Below are 19,770 nucleotides of genomic sequence, written 5' to 3' on the forward strand. Positions count from 1 at the left end.
GACCAAGCTCAAAGTATATCGCGCAGTTGTCCTGCCCTCCCTACTGTACGCTAGTGAAACCTGGACAGTGTACAGTCGGCATGCCGAACAGCTCAATTCTTTTCACATGCGCTGCCTCAGAAACATCATGCACATCAAATGGCAGGATACAATTCCTGACACAGAGGTACTCCAGAGAGCAGAGATGGAGAGCGTCTTCGCCATGCTTAAGCACTCCTAGCTCAGATGAGCAGGTCATGTCTGTCGCATGTCTGACGAACGCCTACCAAAACATCTCCTTTATGGAGAGCAAGCGCTCCCAAGGGGGACAAAGAAAGCGCTACAGAGATTGCTTGAAGGCATCCTTGAAATGCTGCAACATCAGCCTGGGAAAATCTTGCACAAGAGCGCTCTGCCTGGCGCACCTTGGTCAGATCTGGGGTGTCGGGGTACGAGATAAGTCGCATAGAAGAACAGCAGTAGAAGTGCCAGCATCGCAAGAGCAGACTCGGCACAGCATTTCTGGCAAACTCGGCTCCAGCATTCGCCTGTCCATTCTGCAATCGAACTTTCAGAGCGAGGATTGGACTCATTAGCCATCTTCGCACCCACAACATCCAGTGATTCGAAGAAGTCGTGGTCATCTTCACCAGCGAAGGACGAACAACAACAATACTGATATAATGAGATCACATGTATTTTTTTATAGAGTATTTTACCACGGCTGTGAATGTGGCTAAGCCAATATTAATCAAGGACTGGAACTATCTAATTTATAATTAAAGTTTTTCTCTTAAAATTATAAGATTACTTGTCGTTCACTTCCAAATTTTACTGTAAAATTACCTGAAATGTCCCATTAGATCTACTACTTTTTCACCATATATAGTAAAGAAACTTACCATTAATCAGGGTTAATATAGTTAACAAAAACTAAAACAATAAAAAAGGTTTTCATTACATAAAATAAAATAAAATCTAAAACCACTTATATATTTATTTATTTTTCAGGTATTCGCCAAGGCAACATTTCTCATTTTCATTTAGTTTCACTTGAAGAAATAACTACAACTAAATAAACTAAAACAAATAAATAAAACATTAAAAACTATATAATATATTTAAAGAAATCTTAAAATTATATCTACAAATATAATTAAGAGTTCAAAATATTAAAAGTTTCAAAATATTAACAAAAACTATAATAGTATATCAGTGATATTAATAAATTTTTACTGAATATAACTAGGCAAAACATCTGAATAAAGCTGTCAGCATTCAAATAATGCATGAAAGTCACTGTTCTGGTCAAAATGTCAAAGAAAGTGTTATTTATTTTAAAGAAAGATAGCAAAGATTTCTCAAGTTTGTCAGGTTTGAAGTGATAAAACAACAGATCTAGTGTTGAAAATGGGGGGAAAAAGTACTTTGACACTTTGTGGTTGTAAAACGTTAGTGGAACATGTCCATAGCTGAGTCAGGAGATGGAGAAAGTAAAGGAGAGATGAAGAAGATGAGGATGAACATCATAAACACATCTCAGTACATTCAGAGCTGTAATTAGTGAGGGATGAGGAGATGCTCTCTCTGTCTACAGTCATCCTGACCTCTGTTACAACGGGAACCCCTGGAGGAAGTGACAGCCAAGCTAAGAGGTCACATCCCACGGCTCCACTTCCTGCTGCCACCCTGACTAAATTAGTTCCAATTAGACAGCGAGAATGAGAGACAGAGGGATGGAGAGAGAGACTGAGAGAGAGAGACCGATAGAGAGAGAGAGAGAGAGGCCGATGAAATGAGAGAGAGAGAGAGAGCGATAGAGAGAGAGAGAGCGATAGAGAGAGAGAGAAGCCATCGCTTGCTTGAGGCGCCTCCATGTTTCACACTCACCACATATTATCAACTCTCCTTTTCTTCTATTTCATGCTGGATGAGTGTATGTGTGCTTAATCTCAGGATATAGTTCCTATATCCCACACAAATAATATTCATTGTGTCTTCAGCGCTTCAGACTTAAGAGTTAGCAGGAGGTTGTGTCTTTAACTGGTGTGTGACAAAAACTCCCTTTGTTTTCCAATATAAGTGTACAATTATATATATATATATACATATATATATATATTATATTATATTATGTTACGAGGCCATTGGATTCTTGAATTTGATTGATTGACAAATGTTCTAAGGTGTGCAATTATTTTCAGAGAAATGCACAGTGAAAGTAGTTCCAGGCAGGTCTTGATCGCATTACATGTCCATATCACTTTGGCAAATGATTTCAGTTATTTCAAAGGTCCTTACAGCCTACAACAGCAAAAGAACCGAAACCCACAATGACACTGACCAAGCAAATAAATATAGTAAACAACAAGATAAAAACGACAAATTATTTCCATGTTTTTGCCACAAAATTACGTTTTATTATGTACGGAAAGCATATAAACTCTTTCTCCGGTCTGTCTCCCTTACAAATGCACACACAATCTCACAGTCGTCAGCGCTGCTTTGACGATTTTTAGTTCAGCAACTTAAAAGCTACATGACATTACTCACACACAATAATAACAGTGCTTGAAGAAGATGAACTTAACAGTTTCACTATTAGAGATGTTGTTGCCGAACACGGTTGAGAGACGCACAGACTCAGGTAATTCTCTCTCTCTCTCTCTCTCTCTCTCTCTCTCTCTCTCTCTTGAATAAATTCATTAATAACTGCTACCAACGGCTCCAGCCTCCGTTCCTAGGTTTAAAATTAAATTTTTTAATTAACGGAGGCATTGGATGAGGTGTTGACGAAATTAATTCTGCTCACAAGAGAGTTTTAAGGACAAAAACCTGACGAATGTCTTGAAATACAACATCTGAGCAATATCTGAGGTGTGGTACCTGTAGTATAAGCAGAATAATTTACTCCGGTCCATTGAATTATTAGAAAATAATGCACACCCGAGGTGTGCATTATTTTCTAATAATTCAACAGCCCGTCGTTAATTACTCCTAACTATTATATTATAATATATATTATATTCAGGGGTGCACATAAGTGGTCCGCAGTTCCACATGCATGACCAAAATTTAAAAAAATGCGCTGTATAAATAAGTTCTGACAGCGCATTTGCGAAACCGACATGGATGACAGCTGTTAATGCACAATTACTATTTTAGGTCGACAAACTGTACTGTATAAGATTTCTATTCAAATTGAAACCATAAATCTAGGCTACCTGCTGCCGTTTTCAAAGCACAATGCAAAACTGTGACATTTCATTCACTGACACTCTACTTAGTTGCCGGCAACCCGCCAAAATAAAAGCCTGCTGATTTTAAGGTTGAAAATGAATAGAAAATTCATATAAAAAGAAGAAGTAAATATTAGCATTTTATTTTTAAGTTTACTATAAAATAATTGTATTTGTATTTAATACTCCCTTTTTATTTCAAAATATAATAGTATTATCATACTTTATTATTTTGTTTATTATTTTATTTAAAAAAAAACTAACTAAATAAAGTTAAATAATATTATCATTCCAATATAAGTGTACAATTATATATATATATATATACATATACATATATATATATATATATATATATATATATTATATTATATTATGTTACGAGGCCATTGGATTCTTGAATTTGATTGATTGACAAATGTTCTAAGGTGTGCAATTATTTTCAGAGAAATGCACAGTGAAAGTAGTTCCAGGCAGGTCTTGATCGCATTACATGTCCATATCACTTTGGCAAATGATTTCAGTTATTTCAAAGGTCCTTACAGCCTACAACAGCAAAAGAACCGAAACCCACAATGACACTGACCAAGCAAATAAATATAGTAAACAACAAGATAAAAACGACAAATTATTTCCATGTTTTTGCCACAAAATTACGTTTTATTATGTACGGAAAGCATATAAACTCTTTCTCCGGTCTGTCTCCCTTACAAATGCACACACAATCTCACAGTCGTCAGCGCTGCTTTGACGATTTTTAGTTCAGCAACTTAAAAGCTACATGACATTACTCACACACAATAATAACAGTGCTTGAAGAAGATGAACTTAACAGTTTCACTATTAGAGATGTTGTTGCCGAACACGGTTGAGAGACGCACAGACTCAGGTATTGCCGGCAACCCGCCAAAATAAAAGCCTGCTGATTTTAAGGTTGAAAATGAATAGAAAATTCATATAAAAAGAAGAAGTAAATATTAGCATTTTATTTTTAAGTTTACTATAAAATAATTGTATTTGTATTTAATACTCCCTTTTTATTTCAAAATATAATAGTATTATCATACTTTATTATTTTGTTTATTATTTTATTTAAAAAAAAACTAACTAAATAAAGTTAAATAATATTATCACTATTATTAATTTCTTTTTTATAGTTATATTTAATGGGTAACACTATGTCACACTATGTGCAGTGTGAGGACCAAACCAAATCTCCAGGTATTCTTATGAGAACCAGGCTGAAAAACTTATGTGCATTGATTATATTATATTATATTATATTATGACTGCATATTTGGTCTCCAGATTAATTCCAGATTAATAAAATATTTACAATAATAATCATTCACATCAGCTTGTTGAGAGGAGATGTGCTATTATTACTCTTAAGCAACTAGACATACAGACTCCATCCTGAATCACATCCAGAAACCAGAATGTAGTTCCCCTTCAAAGGAACTCGCACTGCGTCCTCTAGTGGACACTATGGGGGAATGCCATCAGCTTGACCGGTGTCTGAAGCATGTGTGAAAACACTCCAAATCCATTGGACCGCGCAGCCCGTGACATCATTAGCGGCACGCCCGGAAGTATAAGAGGACGCCTGAAATGCACGCCATCAACTTCTTTGTCTTCAGGAGCCGTCTGTTTGTGTACGTGTAGGAAACACTCTGCAAAACGTTTCAGGTAGTGCGTGCCTCCATTTGAGGACCTGAGGACATGCATGATTGATGCGGTTTGTGCATGAGTGAGGAGCGTGTGCATTTATACAAAAAAAAACATAAATACATTTTCATAATTCCCAGTGTATGTATATAATGCTGAAAGAAGGAAAGAAAGAAAGAAAGAAAGAAAGAAAACTGTTCAGAGCATTTTTAATATAAATAAGCACCAGTTAAGCTGCGATATCAAACAGGACCACAGGGAGACGCCAAAAGACCACTAAACCTGCTGCCTTAACCTGACTGTACATGCTACTATACGGATCCATTCGGAATAACTAAACCACTGACCAGCGCATAATCTAAATCACCTTCAGCTGGCATTCATTATAAACCACTCAGACACTGATGCTTTGACTCAGTACCGCCAACATGGTAACACACATGAAACTGAAATAATGCAATAAACATTAATTTAACAACGTTAGGTGTAACACACAACTCTAATATACAAAACTGATAAGAAAAAACTAAGAAGAAACATAGTTATTTCAACAAAAAAACATCAAATATGAAATGTAATGCAGGGAATTCTGGGAATGTCAATTTACGGTTATTCACTGTAAATTATACAGTCTTTTTCACTTCCAAAAACGGTATACTACCGTAAAATTAATGTCCAATACATGTAATGTCCAATACAGTTTTTCACTGTATATAGTAGGGGAATTTACCGTTAACCAATTAACAGGATTTTACTGTAGCATTTTTACAGTCTTTTACCGTTAAATTCACAGTCATTTTTTACAGTGTACCGGCCCACTTCAAGCACAGTTGATACCTGCGGATTCACACGACTCATATGTTGTGTGTGTGTGGGTGAGAAGCACGCACATTCAGCTTTCAAGGGAGTTGAATGTGCTCGTTGCGCTTATTTCTTTGTGAATAAATGTGGATGGAGTGCGATCGACTCATGAGGAGGTTACATGTGCTCATCGTATGCATTTGCTGTACTACTGAGAGGGAAGGTAGCAAGCCTGATTCTTCTTTGCTTCACTTTTACCGGAGATTGTAAACAGCGTTTGCATGAGCGCATTTGCCTCTTGTGGGATTTGAACAGGCTCCTAGAGATGCATTCGCTACAGTGGATTCCGTTCTCGCTTGATTCTTGAGAGAATATAGCATTTGAATGGAGTGGGAGTTGAACAGGCTCATAGCAATGCATTCGCGGCAGTGATTCTGTTCTCGCTTGATTTTCGAGGGATTCTAGCGTTTGTATTGAGCATATAGAATGCATGCTGTGATGCGGTCACGGTGAGATTGACAGCCTACTGTCCGCGGTTTGCGTCCTGCTGTTGCCGAAACAGCTAGCCAGATCGTTTGGATGATTTGTAGGCAGAAAACGGAAGTGATCTGACGGGAAATGTTTTCCCTTTTCAGGATGTTTCCATGTTGTTCCTATTATTTATACAAAATATAAACTATGTAATATTAGAAAGTGGATGTGACTGGTGTGATGCATTCGCGAGACTGACTGAAAATGACAGATAAGGAGCTTTTCTTTTCTGTTTTCTCCTGGGGTATAGCAGTAAGCGTTTTCATGAGCACGTACTGCTCTCGGAAGGATTATAGTGACGCTTGAACTTAGCACACTTAATGCGTGTTGTGTGATGCGGTCGCAATAATCGCATCGACCCAGGCCTGATTCTCTCTCTCGAGGGATGAGAATTGAGCTCCTATACTCCGTGGTTCGGTTCCCGCGGCCATCATTGCAGTGAGGTGGGATCGAGCAAGGGGATTGTAGATGGGGCACAGGAGGAGTAGAAAGTTTCCGTTCGAGCACCTCTTGTTACCTCTCGTAAGTGGACGTTTATCTGAGATGTACAGTTTCCTTTGATGGCTATCCCCTTCATGAAGATTGTAGCAAGATTTCCCTCCTCAATGATTTGGGGTTTTAAGTAGGGTTCCTTGCTCTCTTTTTAGCAGCTTCTATGGTCTGGTTGGCTCCAATGTATTTACGGTGGCACACCTGAAACATCAAAGCTGGTAGTTGTCTAAGGACAGTTTCCCTTTGACCAGCTGCTCTTTGGCTTGAGTGGTACAAGATGTCCCTCACTAAGTATGTGGATATTGAAGTAGGGTTCCTTGCTCCCTCTGTTTGGTCTGAATGTATGGGTTGGGCTGCCACCCCCTCCCCCACCTTACTAGGGGCCTTAAGTGGGTGGTTCCACTTCTTTGGTTCCTTGGATTGAGCTCTCGTATAAGTCTCCTAGGTCAGGCTGTCTCCCCTGTATCAGAGGGTAGTAAGTTATGCGCTTCACCTATAGCAGCCTCTTCAGAAATGGAAACTGTCTGAGGATAGTTTCCCTTTGAAGAGCTGCTCTTTGCCTTGGGCTGTTTCCCTTATAATTTTAGTTTTTTTAAGTAGACAGTCCATGACTATAGGTTGAGTTTCTTTTTAGGCTCCCTATTTGGGACAAATTTTTGTCAAAGATGCACCAGTTGAGGCTAGGTTCCTTTGACAAGATCTCACGGCACGGAATAGTGGGTATTTCATTACCCATAGTGTCCACTAGAGGACGCGGTGCAACTTCTCTTGAAGGGGAACTTCTGGGGTTACAGTTCACTGAGAGGGCCATATCTTGTTAAATATTTATAGGTTTTTTTTTTTTTTTTTTCAAATAATAAATAGCCATAATTATATAGACTGATATATTATTTAAAATAATTAATTTCATTGAAGGTTAACAAAAATATATCCCTATAAAAAATGCCCCTAAAATCAGTTTCAGAGAGGAAATATTATATTATATTATATTATATTATATTATATATTTCTTATCTTTCTATAATTTTTCTATCATTTATCACATTAAATAGTTATTTCAAGTGTTGACATGCTTGGTCTCCAGATGTGTACCTGCGTGCAGATCTCCAGGGGTTTCCGGCTCAGACTCTGTGGCATCTCTCTGCAGCGGGTGGAGAGGTTGAGGATGGCGGTAGCAGCCATGTGCGCCGCCTCCATGTCGTGTGTGTAGTCGAAGCTGCTCTTGCTGCAGGTGCTGCTGGCGCTGCTCGCTCCTCCTCCTCCTCCACAGCTCAGGCTGCTGCTGCTGGGCCCATAGCTGCTGGTGGTGCTGCTCGCCGAACTGGAGCTCTTGCAGTAGCGCTTTGCTGACGGGACACACAGAGCAGTGACATTAACATAAGCCCTATATGTGCAGACGTATGGGACAGTTCACAAAATAAATTTCTGGTCTACATTTAGTTGTTTTAGTATTTAATTTCTCAGTTATTAGAAATTAAAACTACAGCTGTTTACCAATGTGCTGTACAATCTATAAATCACAAGCCATGACAAATGCACAATACAAAAAACATAATAAAACCTCTAGGGTTGGTTAAAAGCCTGAGCAATTAAATGTTTATAGCTTACATTAAAAATAAATAAATAAATAAAAATTGATGGTGCAGTTCTAATTTAGTTCTAATTACATTGTTATACATATTCAGAGCTGCTATGGCAAAAGTACAAATTTTTAACTTAACTTTAGTTTAGTTCTGGGAACTACTGAAACTATTATTGAGATACTATTATAGCATTTATTAATAGGTTGAATTAGTTTTTATTTTTATATTGTCTGTTTTCATTTTACAGTTATATTTTAGTAATTTTGGTAGTTGGTAGTTTTGTGGTAGTTTTGTTACATATATATTTTACTATTTTACTATTTTTTTTTGTATATATACTGTATGGAGGAATGGCAGAGGATCCCCAAATCCAGGTGTGAAAAACTTGTTGCATCTTTCCCAAAAAGACTCATGGCTGTATTAGATCAAAAGGGTGCTTCTACTAAATAATGAGCAAAGGGTCTGAATACTTAGGACCATGTGATATTTCAGTTTTTCTTTTTTAATAAATCTGCAAAAATGTCAACAATTCTGTGTTTTTCTGTCAATATGGGGTGCTGTGTGTACATTAATGAGGAAAAAAAATTAACTTAAATGATTTTAGCAAATGGCTGCAATATAACAAAGAGTGAAAAATTTAAGGGGGTCTGAATACTTTCCGTACCCACTGTATATATATATATATATATAGTTATATCATATATATTGTTATATATAGTATATATAGGCTTGTTATAGTTAACTAAAACTAAAAACATTACTTATTTTACTATTTTTAGTATATATATATATATATATCATATTTATAACAAGCCTATATTAAACTATTTAGACACTATATAGCCTGTATTAGACATCATTGCCATGCTACAGATGCAACATAGCAATTCCAAAATGCATAATAAAAATTCAGGAAATGTCGATATATTAGCAATAAGTATTTTAACATATTCATGCAATTATTCAGTATACTATGAAACTATGGCCAGGAAAGAATTCCATATAATTACAGTCCACTATTTCAGCCTATTATAAGAAATGGCATGATTACTTCAGTAAATGCATTTTAGCTTTTGTTAACACAACCAGTTAGGTTTAGGGTTGGGTTTAGTGTAAGGGGCACATTATTTTCAAACATGATAGAGCATTAACCTTTTAGTGCCACTCAGCGGACATCTCATTTTCAAACAACCAGTGAAGTTTACATTGCCAGATTCGCATTAATCGTTTCTGATAAAACTGAATATGCTTTTAAGTGCCACTCACTGCTCATTTCACAATGAAAGTGTTGTGAAACAAATTATTTTGGCCATTATCCAAAAACCCATAGAAATGGCTATGTATGTCACACAACTGAGCAATAATATGGTTCTCTTGTTTGTGCAAATATGACAAACTCTTTTCTATCTGGCAAGTGTAGCCTGACTAATTTCATGAACTGGACGGATTTCATGACACAAAATGCAGGTACTTTAATGCATTTTGTACACAGAAAGACAAAAGCCATTCCTTCAGTCCAAAAGTTTGTCAAGCCACACTTGGTGTCCCATTACCTCACTGAAGAGGACATTTAGAGGTAGCACCTTATTTTACAAGGTCCTTACACATTACAGTACAGTAATACGAGTAAATTATGCTTAATACAAGCAACTAACCCTCAACCTAACCCTATATAGTAAGTACATGTTGTTGATTAATATTACTCAGTACATATTTGAGTAATTACAATGTAAAAATTACACCTTAAAATAAAGTGTTATGCATGTAATAACTATGTACTTACTATAATAGCTACAATACAATGCTAATAACTTGGTATTAACTCAAAGCCAACCCTAAACCTAACAGTAACCCATGCACATGAAAAATGGCATAGGATTTACTTTGAAACACTCAGAAATTGCTAGTAAATTTCACAAATTACAAAAAAAGAAATGGCAAGTCACACATTGAATTAAGCATTTGAAGTAAAAAAGACTGAAACCGTATTTTCTTGTGAAATGTACTTTAACAATCTGTTTTATTTTTATTTATTTATTTATTTTTTTAAAGGGTAGTCACCTTATATTACGCAGTACGTTCTGGGGTAAGTACTGTAAGTACACTGTAAGTAAACATACTGTAAAATAGAAAGCATAGAAACTCAGTATGTTAGATGTAGTGGCCTGTAGTCAAATCCCTTTGAAGAGCTTGAAGGCTTGTTTATTATGATGATTTTGATTATTATGAGGACATTTTAAATGATGGGGTGGTGAGGGGGGTGTCGGGATGTAGGTGAGAGACGGAGAGACACTCTCTGCAATTTGACAAAAGACACAATGAGCCACAACCACCAGCTGGGCATCAAAGTGACATCTCCCACCGGACGTCCTGCTGCTATCGCTCGCTATCTCTCTCTCTTCTTCATTCCTTTTACTCTATCTTCTCCCTCCAGTCTGGTCATTAAAACATGGACGGGGATCTCAGTCTTTTGCACAGTATTGCAATTAGCAGCAGCCCTAAATCCAGACTGTGATTTGCCTAAACCGCCTCATTCATTATGCATCTGCCTCCTGATGATTTCCATACATTTCCATACCTCAGAAATACAGTGAAGGAAGATCTCGGAGGCTTTTCTTACAGGGTTTAGTTCCTTGCCAACCATTATAGCTTTCTCAGACCTTAACATTGTCAAATGTTCAAGAGTCATAGTGATAATAATGATCATACATCGGCCACAGAAAGTATATGAAAGATTAAGACTTATTATTTGCTTTATTGGACAACATATCATCAAACCAAGCGACATTTATTGAAAATGTGTTTATTTATAAATGACATTTATTGAAAACTACAGTCTATGTTGTTATTTGCTGAATCTATTGTTTTATGATTTCAAACTACATATATTGAAAATAAATGCAGTTTGAAATTATAAAACAATAGATTCAGCAAATAACGACATAGACTGTAGTTTATAGTTTATAGTTCAAGTGATGAACTATACCTGTGGTTCATATTTATATATATAACCTTTTTAGTTGCAAAGGCGGCATTTCTTACATATGTTGTGTCTGTATATATATATATATATATATATATATATATATATATATATATATGTGTATATATATATATATATATGTGTGTTATTTCTTATATAACTTGACATACTAAAATAGCTAAAACTATAACATAAAAAACTAATAAAAATGACAAAAACACACAAAAATATTAAAACTATAATAAACATAAAACATAAATAACACAAGTAAACATAATAGTATCTCAATGATACTAAAATAACACTGCTACACATATGGCTTTTAGCATCTGGTGCACAAATAAAATTGTATTTGATGAATCTGGTTGAACTTCTTTCAGGGTTTGTTTTTTTCATTGTTTATTATTTTATAGTTTTATAGTTTTGTTGCATCATCCAGAAAAGCGTGAGCTCTTTCAATTAATCAGCTCAATAATCTGCTTCAACTCTGTAAATCTTTTACAGATTTGACAGTCTCAAGCAGTATGTGAGAGTGACCTTTTTATTAAACTGAAATCTGTAACACATTTTATTTCTATAAATGTTCATGTTGTTAAGATAAATCATGGTGCTGTAAGATCCTTGCAATTTCATTGACAGGCTATTTGCCCCTATCACCACAGAACATATAGTTCCTTACTTCCTGCTGTTTAATAATAATAATAATAAATTGAAAAAAGTGTCACTGTACAGCTGTTCCTTGGGGTTCTGTTGGTCAAAAGTCATAACAAAAATGGCTAAAAAAGTAAAGTTAATTCTGAGATAAGCTCCAGCAGAATTTGAGAGAACATTTACTTTGATATTTTGTCATCTAATGTAATGACATTCAAACATTTTAAAGAGTAACTTCAGTGTCCAGATCATTTTTGGGGTTTCTGTATATCTTATAGACCACTACCATTCGAATGTTTGGGGTCAGTATGATTTATACTACCAACGTTTTATTAATATTTTGAACTAGACTATTTTCATATTTCTGTTTTAGTAATTTAGTATTTTGTTTTAGATTATTTAGTTTGAGTTATTTTAGTACTTCAAGTTAAACTAAACAAACAAACAAACAAACAATATATATATATAGAGTTCAGTCACGAAACTCTAGATGGCGCATTCTGACGGTGTTAACGTAACTGATGATATTCAGAGAGTTAAACGACTTGGCACAAGCTGATTGGTTCATGCTGCATATGCAGCCAATGAGCTTACTGCCTTGCATTTATATGGCTGGCTAGCATTCACTTGAGATTCCTGCAGCGCGCTTTCAGAGTTCTCTGAAACCCTCCACCTTCCCCAGCTCCACCTGTATAGATCTGCTACGTGGTTATTTTATATGCTATTTGTGCAGCAGCAGCATGTCTTAAATACTCACTGCACCGTATCGCCGTATGCATTGGCAGTAGCAAGTTTCTGTACTTGCTTGCAGCAGCAGCAATAATCTACAACTACAGCAATAACCAACAGCAGCAGCAATTCAGCAGCAGTGTAGCAGATCTGTTCTGTTCTGCCAAGACCAAATGCATTAACATTGTCATATCCATCACCATGGTAAAATGTTCAGAGAGTTGTCATGATATATAGAGGAGCCTCTTAAAGAAGAAGTTACAGGTCTGTGAGAGCCAGAAATCTTGCTTGTTTGTAGGTGACCAAATACTTATTTTACCGAGGAATTTACCAATTAATTCTTTAAAAATCCTACAATGTGATTTTCTGGATTTTTTTTCTCATTTTGTCTCTCATAGTTGAGGTATACCTATGATGAAAATTACAGGCCTGTCTCATCTTTTTAAGTGGGAGAACTTACACAATTGGTGGCTGACTAAATACTTTTTTGCCCCACTGTATATATATATATATATATATGTATTATATCAGTTAGTGTTTATTTCTTTCAAATAAATAATTTATTTTCTTATGGTTTTAGTTTTAGTTAGCAGTAACCAATAACATAAGTTGGCAATGATCCAGAGAACCATCATTAATCACTGCACACTAATAATAATTGAGCACCAAAGCAGCATATTAGAATGACTTTTGAACGGTGTTGTATATTGATGTCATAGAGCAGATGTGTGAATGCTGAGGTCTTACCATCATCGCTTTTGGGCAGTGTGTCCCGACTGTGGACTTTGGGTGCAGCAGAGTGCCGTTTGCTGTAGATGTTGGTGTTGTCATAGCTGTTGTAGTCAAAGTTGGTTTTGGAGTATTTCTCTAACTCTTTGGCCAGGTTGGATCGTGGGGTTGAAGTGGGCACGTTGTTTTTATAGCCGTACTGTGGAATCTCCAGCTGTTTGACGAAGCACATGGGCCTGGAACAGATACATCCAGCGGTTTATATTGTATCATATGAATGAATGCATGCTATCCATTTCATGAACTTTGCACAGAAAATTCAACACAAATTGTTGCCTATTTTTTAACTACCCTGTTTCTAGCTAAGAACCAAATTCACAGCTTGACCTGGAGTGTCAACGTAAAGCAATGAGGACCGGTTACCTGAGCACACGATCTGAAGCCTGGTTGGATTTGCCTCCATCACATGACGGATGTTTCTCATGGGCTTTGGCCAGTTTCTCTGCAGCCGCTATTGGACAGCCTGACAGGCTGGATGAACAGAACGAAATGTCAGGGGCATGTCTTAAAAAAGACATAACAATATGTGACATATCAGTGAAGTATCAAATGCAGATTCATCAGTCTTAATTTCTGATACTCATCACTGATATACCATCTCTTACAATCTGCTTAATACAGTATGAAGTCAGAAGTAGAATGCTGACCCGTAAAAAAAGAAAAATTACAAAAGTGAGATATCTTAGATCAAAAGTGAGATATCTGAAATGTCTCAGCGGTTTCTCATGCAAAACAGCATTATGGATTAAAAAATCCATAAAGATTCTAAAGAATCGAGACTTGTGCTGAAATCTTCTGCTTTTCAGATTTGCCCCCTGAGAAAAAGACAATAGAAAACACATTCCATATTGTTTGTTGTAACATCAAAAGTTGTGCATTCAATCCAATTTTCCAATATTTTGGTTGAAATTCTCCTGTGATTTCGTAGGGCACTTCAGCAAATATATGCAAGAAAATATGACCAAGACTACATGAAATAAAGTTTGGGACCACTATTGTAATATCTGGGACCAGTTCCATTAGCTTTGCTTTTATGTTAAGACTGTGTCTAAAAAAAAAAAAAAAAAAAAAAAAAAAAGCCTGACCAACTAGCAGTTAGCCAAGGGTTTATTAGTCTTATTTTTCCGATTCATAATAGACCAATCTGTTTTTTTTTTATCCAACTGACTTAAAACAATTAGATTACTAACATGTGAGACTAAGCATTATATGCAACCGGCCACTGGGTTCTGACACAAAACCAGAGATCAATGTTTGCTATTATAAGCTAGAGATTTCATTATGAAATTTTCCATTAAAGTTTAAATGATTATCCACACTAATAAACCTAATTTTATAGCTCCATACTTTTACTGGATGTTAATGTTAATTTTTTGTCTCCTTAAAAATTTAAAGAAAAATGTCTTAGGCAAAGTTCATACATTACTAACTTTACTAATTCTCAGAAGCTAGAATGCAAAGAATGACTGATTGATTGATTGATTGGTTGATTGATTACTTAATATTTTGTTATCTTGTTTTCTAGTACACATATCTAAACATTCTTAAATGAATATAGATTTATTCTAGAAGCAAACTAACTTTAGTTATATTAACTTATTTAGTTATATAAGCTTATATTTAGTCTTGTTTTCTAAAAAAAAAGATCGTAATTTAAGTTAAGTTTTAAGCTTAATTTTCAGTTTTGAGTTTATACTTAGAAGAAAAATATGTCAATGGGGTATGAACAATAAATTGAATTCAAAGGCAAAAAAATATTTTCCTTACCATTGTCAGATGTTTTCTACTTTTAAGCAAAAGTCCATTTTCATGTATTTTTAGTAAAATTATGATGTCATATATTTTAAGTCATTTTGCTTCTCAGAATGTGCTGGCGAACAAACCCAAAATACTGAGTAAGAAAATATATATATTTTTCTGTGTACAAATAAAAGCAACCTGAGAGCAATACAAGCAAGGCACCTCTAGGTAGTGCTACTAACTCAGCGCACAGAAATATGAAAGGCTGTAGTAGCTGAAGATGTGTGTGTGTGTGTGTGTGTGTGTGTTCATGACATGAAGCGAGCTGTCAGGTTTCTGTTGGGCTGTAGGAAATGTAATTTCACTCTTGCAAGTACAAGGGAGGTATGTGTGTGTGTGTGTGTTCAGGGCACTGTGGCGGCCGTCTGGAGTGGGCCGTCTCCCCTGGTGAGGTGTCAGTGAAGTGCTAATGGCTGACGCGCCCTACAGCAGCTGCTGAGAGCATTACTGAAGCACCCACTCCAAATAACTGCATGAACCATTTCATCAGCCCACTACAAACCACACGCAAAGCCTTCCACAGGGGAATGTGGTGTTTTAAAAGCTGCTTGAGTCATGCATTTGTAGTACTCTACATTTTTCATCACTGTCAATCTATTCAATACATGAATGTAGTCCTGCATTGACGTCTACGGAAGTCCTAAGAGGCCATGGATTATTCATATTTTTCTTTTTTGTTTTCTCGTTTTTATGACTTAATTTTCTCGTGATCTTGAGATAACGAAAGCTGTTTTCTTGTGATCACGACCTTATTTTCTCGTGATCTTGACATATCGAAAGTTGTTTTCTCGTGATCACGACTTCATATTTTTTCGTTATCTCGACATAATAAAAGTAGTTTTCTCGTTGTTATGACTTAATTTTCTCATGATTCTGACATAACGAAAGTTGTTTTCTCGTGATCACGATTTAATATTTTCTCGTGATCTCGACATAATAAAAGTTTTCTCGTTATTATGACTTAATTTTCTCATGATCTCGACATAACTAAAGTTGTTTTCTTGTGATCATGACTTTAATATTTTCTCGTGATCTCGACATAACGAAAGCTGTTTTCTCGTGATCACGACTTAATATTTTCTCGTTATCTCGACATAATAAAAATAGTTTTCTCGTTATTACGACTTAATTTTCTCATGATTTCGACATAACGAAAGTTGTTTTCTCATGATCACGATTTAATATTTTCTCGTTATCTCGACATAATAAAATTAGTTTTCTCGTTATTATGACTTGATTTTCTCATGATCTCGACATAACGAAAGTTGTTTTCTTGTTATCACGACTTAATATTTTCCCGTGATCTCGACATAATAAAAGTTGTTTTCTCATTATTACGACTTAATTTTCTTGTGATCTCGACATAACGAAAGTTGTTTTCTCGTTATCACGACTTAATTTTCTCGTGATCTCGACATAACGAAAGTTGTTTTCTCGTTATTACGACTTAATTTTCTCGTGATCTCGACATAACGAAAGTTGTTTTCTCGTGATCACGATTTAATATTTTCTCGTGATCTCGACATAACGAAAGTTGTTTTCTCGTTATTACGACTTAATTTTCTCATGATCTCGACATAACGAAAATTGTTTTCTCGTGATCACGACATAATAAAAGTTGTTTTCTTTTTATTACGACTTAATTTTCTCATGATTTCGACATAACGAAAGTTGTTTTCTCGTGATCACGATTTAATATTTTCCTGTGATCTCGACATAATAAAAGTTGTTTTCTTTTTATTACGACTTAATTTTCTCATGATTTCGACATAACGAAAGTTGTTTTCTCGTGATCACGATTTAATATTTTCTCGTTATCTCGACATAATAAAATTTGTTTTCTCGTTATTATGACTTGATTTTCTCGTGATCTCGACATAACGAAAGTTGTTTTCTTGTTATCACGACTTAATATTTTCTCGTGATCTCGACATAACAAAAGCTGTTTTCTCGTGATCACGACTTAATATTTTCTCGTTATCTCCACATAATAAAAGTTGTTTTCTCGTGATCACGACATAATAAAAGTTGTTTTCTTTTTATTACGACTTAATTTTCTCATGATCTCGACATAACTAAAGTTGTTTTCTTGTGATCACGACTTAATATTTTCTCGTGATCTCGACATAACAAAAGTTGTTTTCTCGTTATCACAACTGAATTTTCTCATGATCTCGACAAAGTTGTTCTCTAAGTTACACAACTGTGCCAACAGGTGGCAGTACAGAACTGAATATAACTGATGGGGTGTTGTATACTGTATATCCACGTTATTGTCCGCGTTTGGGACAGAATAAGGACCTTCTTTGTGATCGCTATAATTTGTGCACTATTGTTTATTACTGACATTTAATTAATTCATAAATGTTAAATGCTTGAATCAATATGATTATTTTGTGTTTCGTTAAGTTCTTTCTAGATGCATGAGTTTCACCACAGCGTTCCGTCATAAACTGCTTATAAAAACCAATGTTGACGTCACTGTATTCTGTTTGCACCTATATCTTTATTTGTGCACATGATTGTTAGTTAATAAGCAGGGATGTTATGTTTATCTAGGACGTGCTTCAATGATGTATTTGTAATGTCGATCTTTTCCTTATTTTTAATCTTTATTGTTAATCATTAAAAGTATATTGATAATGTGATTTATATGTAAAGTGTATAGGCTAATTTATTCAGTGATGTTCTACAGTGTTATAATCTTCTGTATTTTCTACATTTCTTTGTGGAAACCATTCACTCACTCTCTCTCTCTCGCTCTCTCTCTCTCTCTTACACACACACACACACACACACACACACAAACACTATTTTAAAACAGCATCCAGCTTGTACGATATCAGTCAGCATATACTACGTGACTACTAAAAAATTACAAATTATATATCATTTTATTTCAAACAAAAGAAAAAAATAAAGTGAGTGGAATCCAAACAGCTCTAAAATATTTTAGAATAGTTCTCTGCATCCTTCTGAAGGCTCTCCGGTGTTGCTTTTACCATTTAAACATGTTAATTACACAAACAAAATATTTTTGCTTAGCCTACTGTCTGTGAAAAAAATGTCAACAGTGATTGATTAGCCTTTATTTATGTATTGTAGACGTTATTACTAAGCGAAGCAAAATTAGCTGAAATATCCACAACATACTGTAGGCTACAGTAAGAGCGCATGGTTTATCTATTGATCAGATGCGTATTAAAGTTGCGTTCATTAAGTCAAGTCAAGTCAAGTCACCTTTATTTATATGGCGCTTTTAACAATACAGATTGTGACAAAGCAACTGAACAGCATTAATTAGGAAAATAGTGTCAATAATGCAAAATGACAATAGTAAACACTAATTTTTCAGTTAAAGACAGTTCATCATTGAATTCAGTGATGTCAACATCCAGCTCAGTTTAAATAATATCTTTGCAATTATGTCAACGATAACGCTGGAAATGAAGTGTCCCCAACTAAGCAAGCCAGAGGCGATTACTATAGCAACAGCAGATCAAACAGTCTAAAAAAACCAACTTTCGTTATGTCGAGATCACAAGAAAATTAAGTCGTGATAACGAGAAAACAACTTTTGTTATGTCGTGATCACGAGAAAATTAAGTCGTGATAATGAGAAAACAACTTTCGTTATGTCGAGATCATAAGAAAATTAAGTCGTGATAACGAGAAAACAACTTTTGTTATGTCGTGATCACGAGAAAATTAAGTTGTGATAATGAGAAAACAACTTTTGTTGTCGTGATCACGAGAAAATTAAATCGTGATAATGAGAAAACAACTTTCGTTATGTCGAGATCACGAGAAAATTAAGTCGTGATAACGAGAAAACAAAAAAGAAAAATATTAATAATCCATGGCCTCTTAGGACTTCCATAGACGTCAGACATCACTAGCAACATCAAACAAAGTTGCAAGAAATAATGTTTATTTTCAAACTGGTTTCCCAAACACTCCCCATTCATACATCCATGTCTGGCACTTTTTGAGAAAAATAGGTAGTCCCACACAGTGTTGGGTACAGATGATATGCAACTAATTATACTGAATCAACACTGAACTGACTTGAGCTGAATAGCAACATGATTTGTTAACTGTTTTTAGTAGAGCTGCTTATTGCTGAATCAAACTTGCTTCATAAAGAATGAACTTTACACTGTCATTCAACTGAACTGACTGGAGCTGAAAAATGAGTCTTATTGTCTTTGTCACGAATGGACCACGTCTCTGTCTGTGTCTAATAAAGCTCTGCGAATGGATCCGCAAGTCTCACGTCTCGTCAGCCCCGTAACAGTCTTGCTATAGCAGCTTTATAGCAGAATTTGGATTTGCTTAATTTTTGCAGTTTGCATCATTAGCTCTTTTACTTTCTTGTTTAACACTGTAATGCTGCTTTGAAACAATCTTTATTGTATAAAGCGCTATTACAAATAAAGGTGACTTGAGTGACTAGAATTAATCTGGATTACGTAAGAATATTCCGAAAATTAAGTACTTCTAATTAGATTATATTGCATTTTAA

The 19,770-nt window shown here is 35.3% G+C and overlaps 1 protein-coding gene across 1 annotated transcript in view; it reads right to left on the reverse strand.

Annotated features, from left to right (window-relative positions):
* Positions 1-19,770, reverse strand: part of LOC107589778 (myelin transcription factor 1-like protein) — a 71,226-nt gene that overhangs the window by 24,376 nt on the left and 27,080 nt on the right. The window contains exons 6-8 of the mRNA XM_016278307.1: positions 13,809-13,916; positions 13,404-13,621; positions 7,803-8,056 (exon numbers count right to left, since the gene is read on the reverse strand). Coding sequence (XP_016133793.1) covers positions 7,803-8,056; positions 13,404-13,621; positions 13,809-13,916 — 580 coding nt within the window. The remainder of the gene's footprint in view (positions 1-7,802; positions 8,057-13,403; positions 13,622-13,808; positions 13,917-19,770) is intronic.

The sequence above is a fragment of the Sinocyclocheilus grahami genome, unplaced genomic scaffold (genome assembly GCF_001515645.1).
Source record: "Sinocyclocheilus grahami isolate Dianchi unplaced genomic scaffold, SAMN03320097.WGS_v1.1 scaffold120.1, whole genome shotgun sequence".
Taxonomy (NCBI): Eukaryota; Metazoa; Chordata; class Actinopteri; order Cypriniformes; family Cyprinidae; genus Sinocyclocheilus; species Sinocyclocheilus grahami.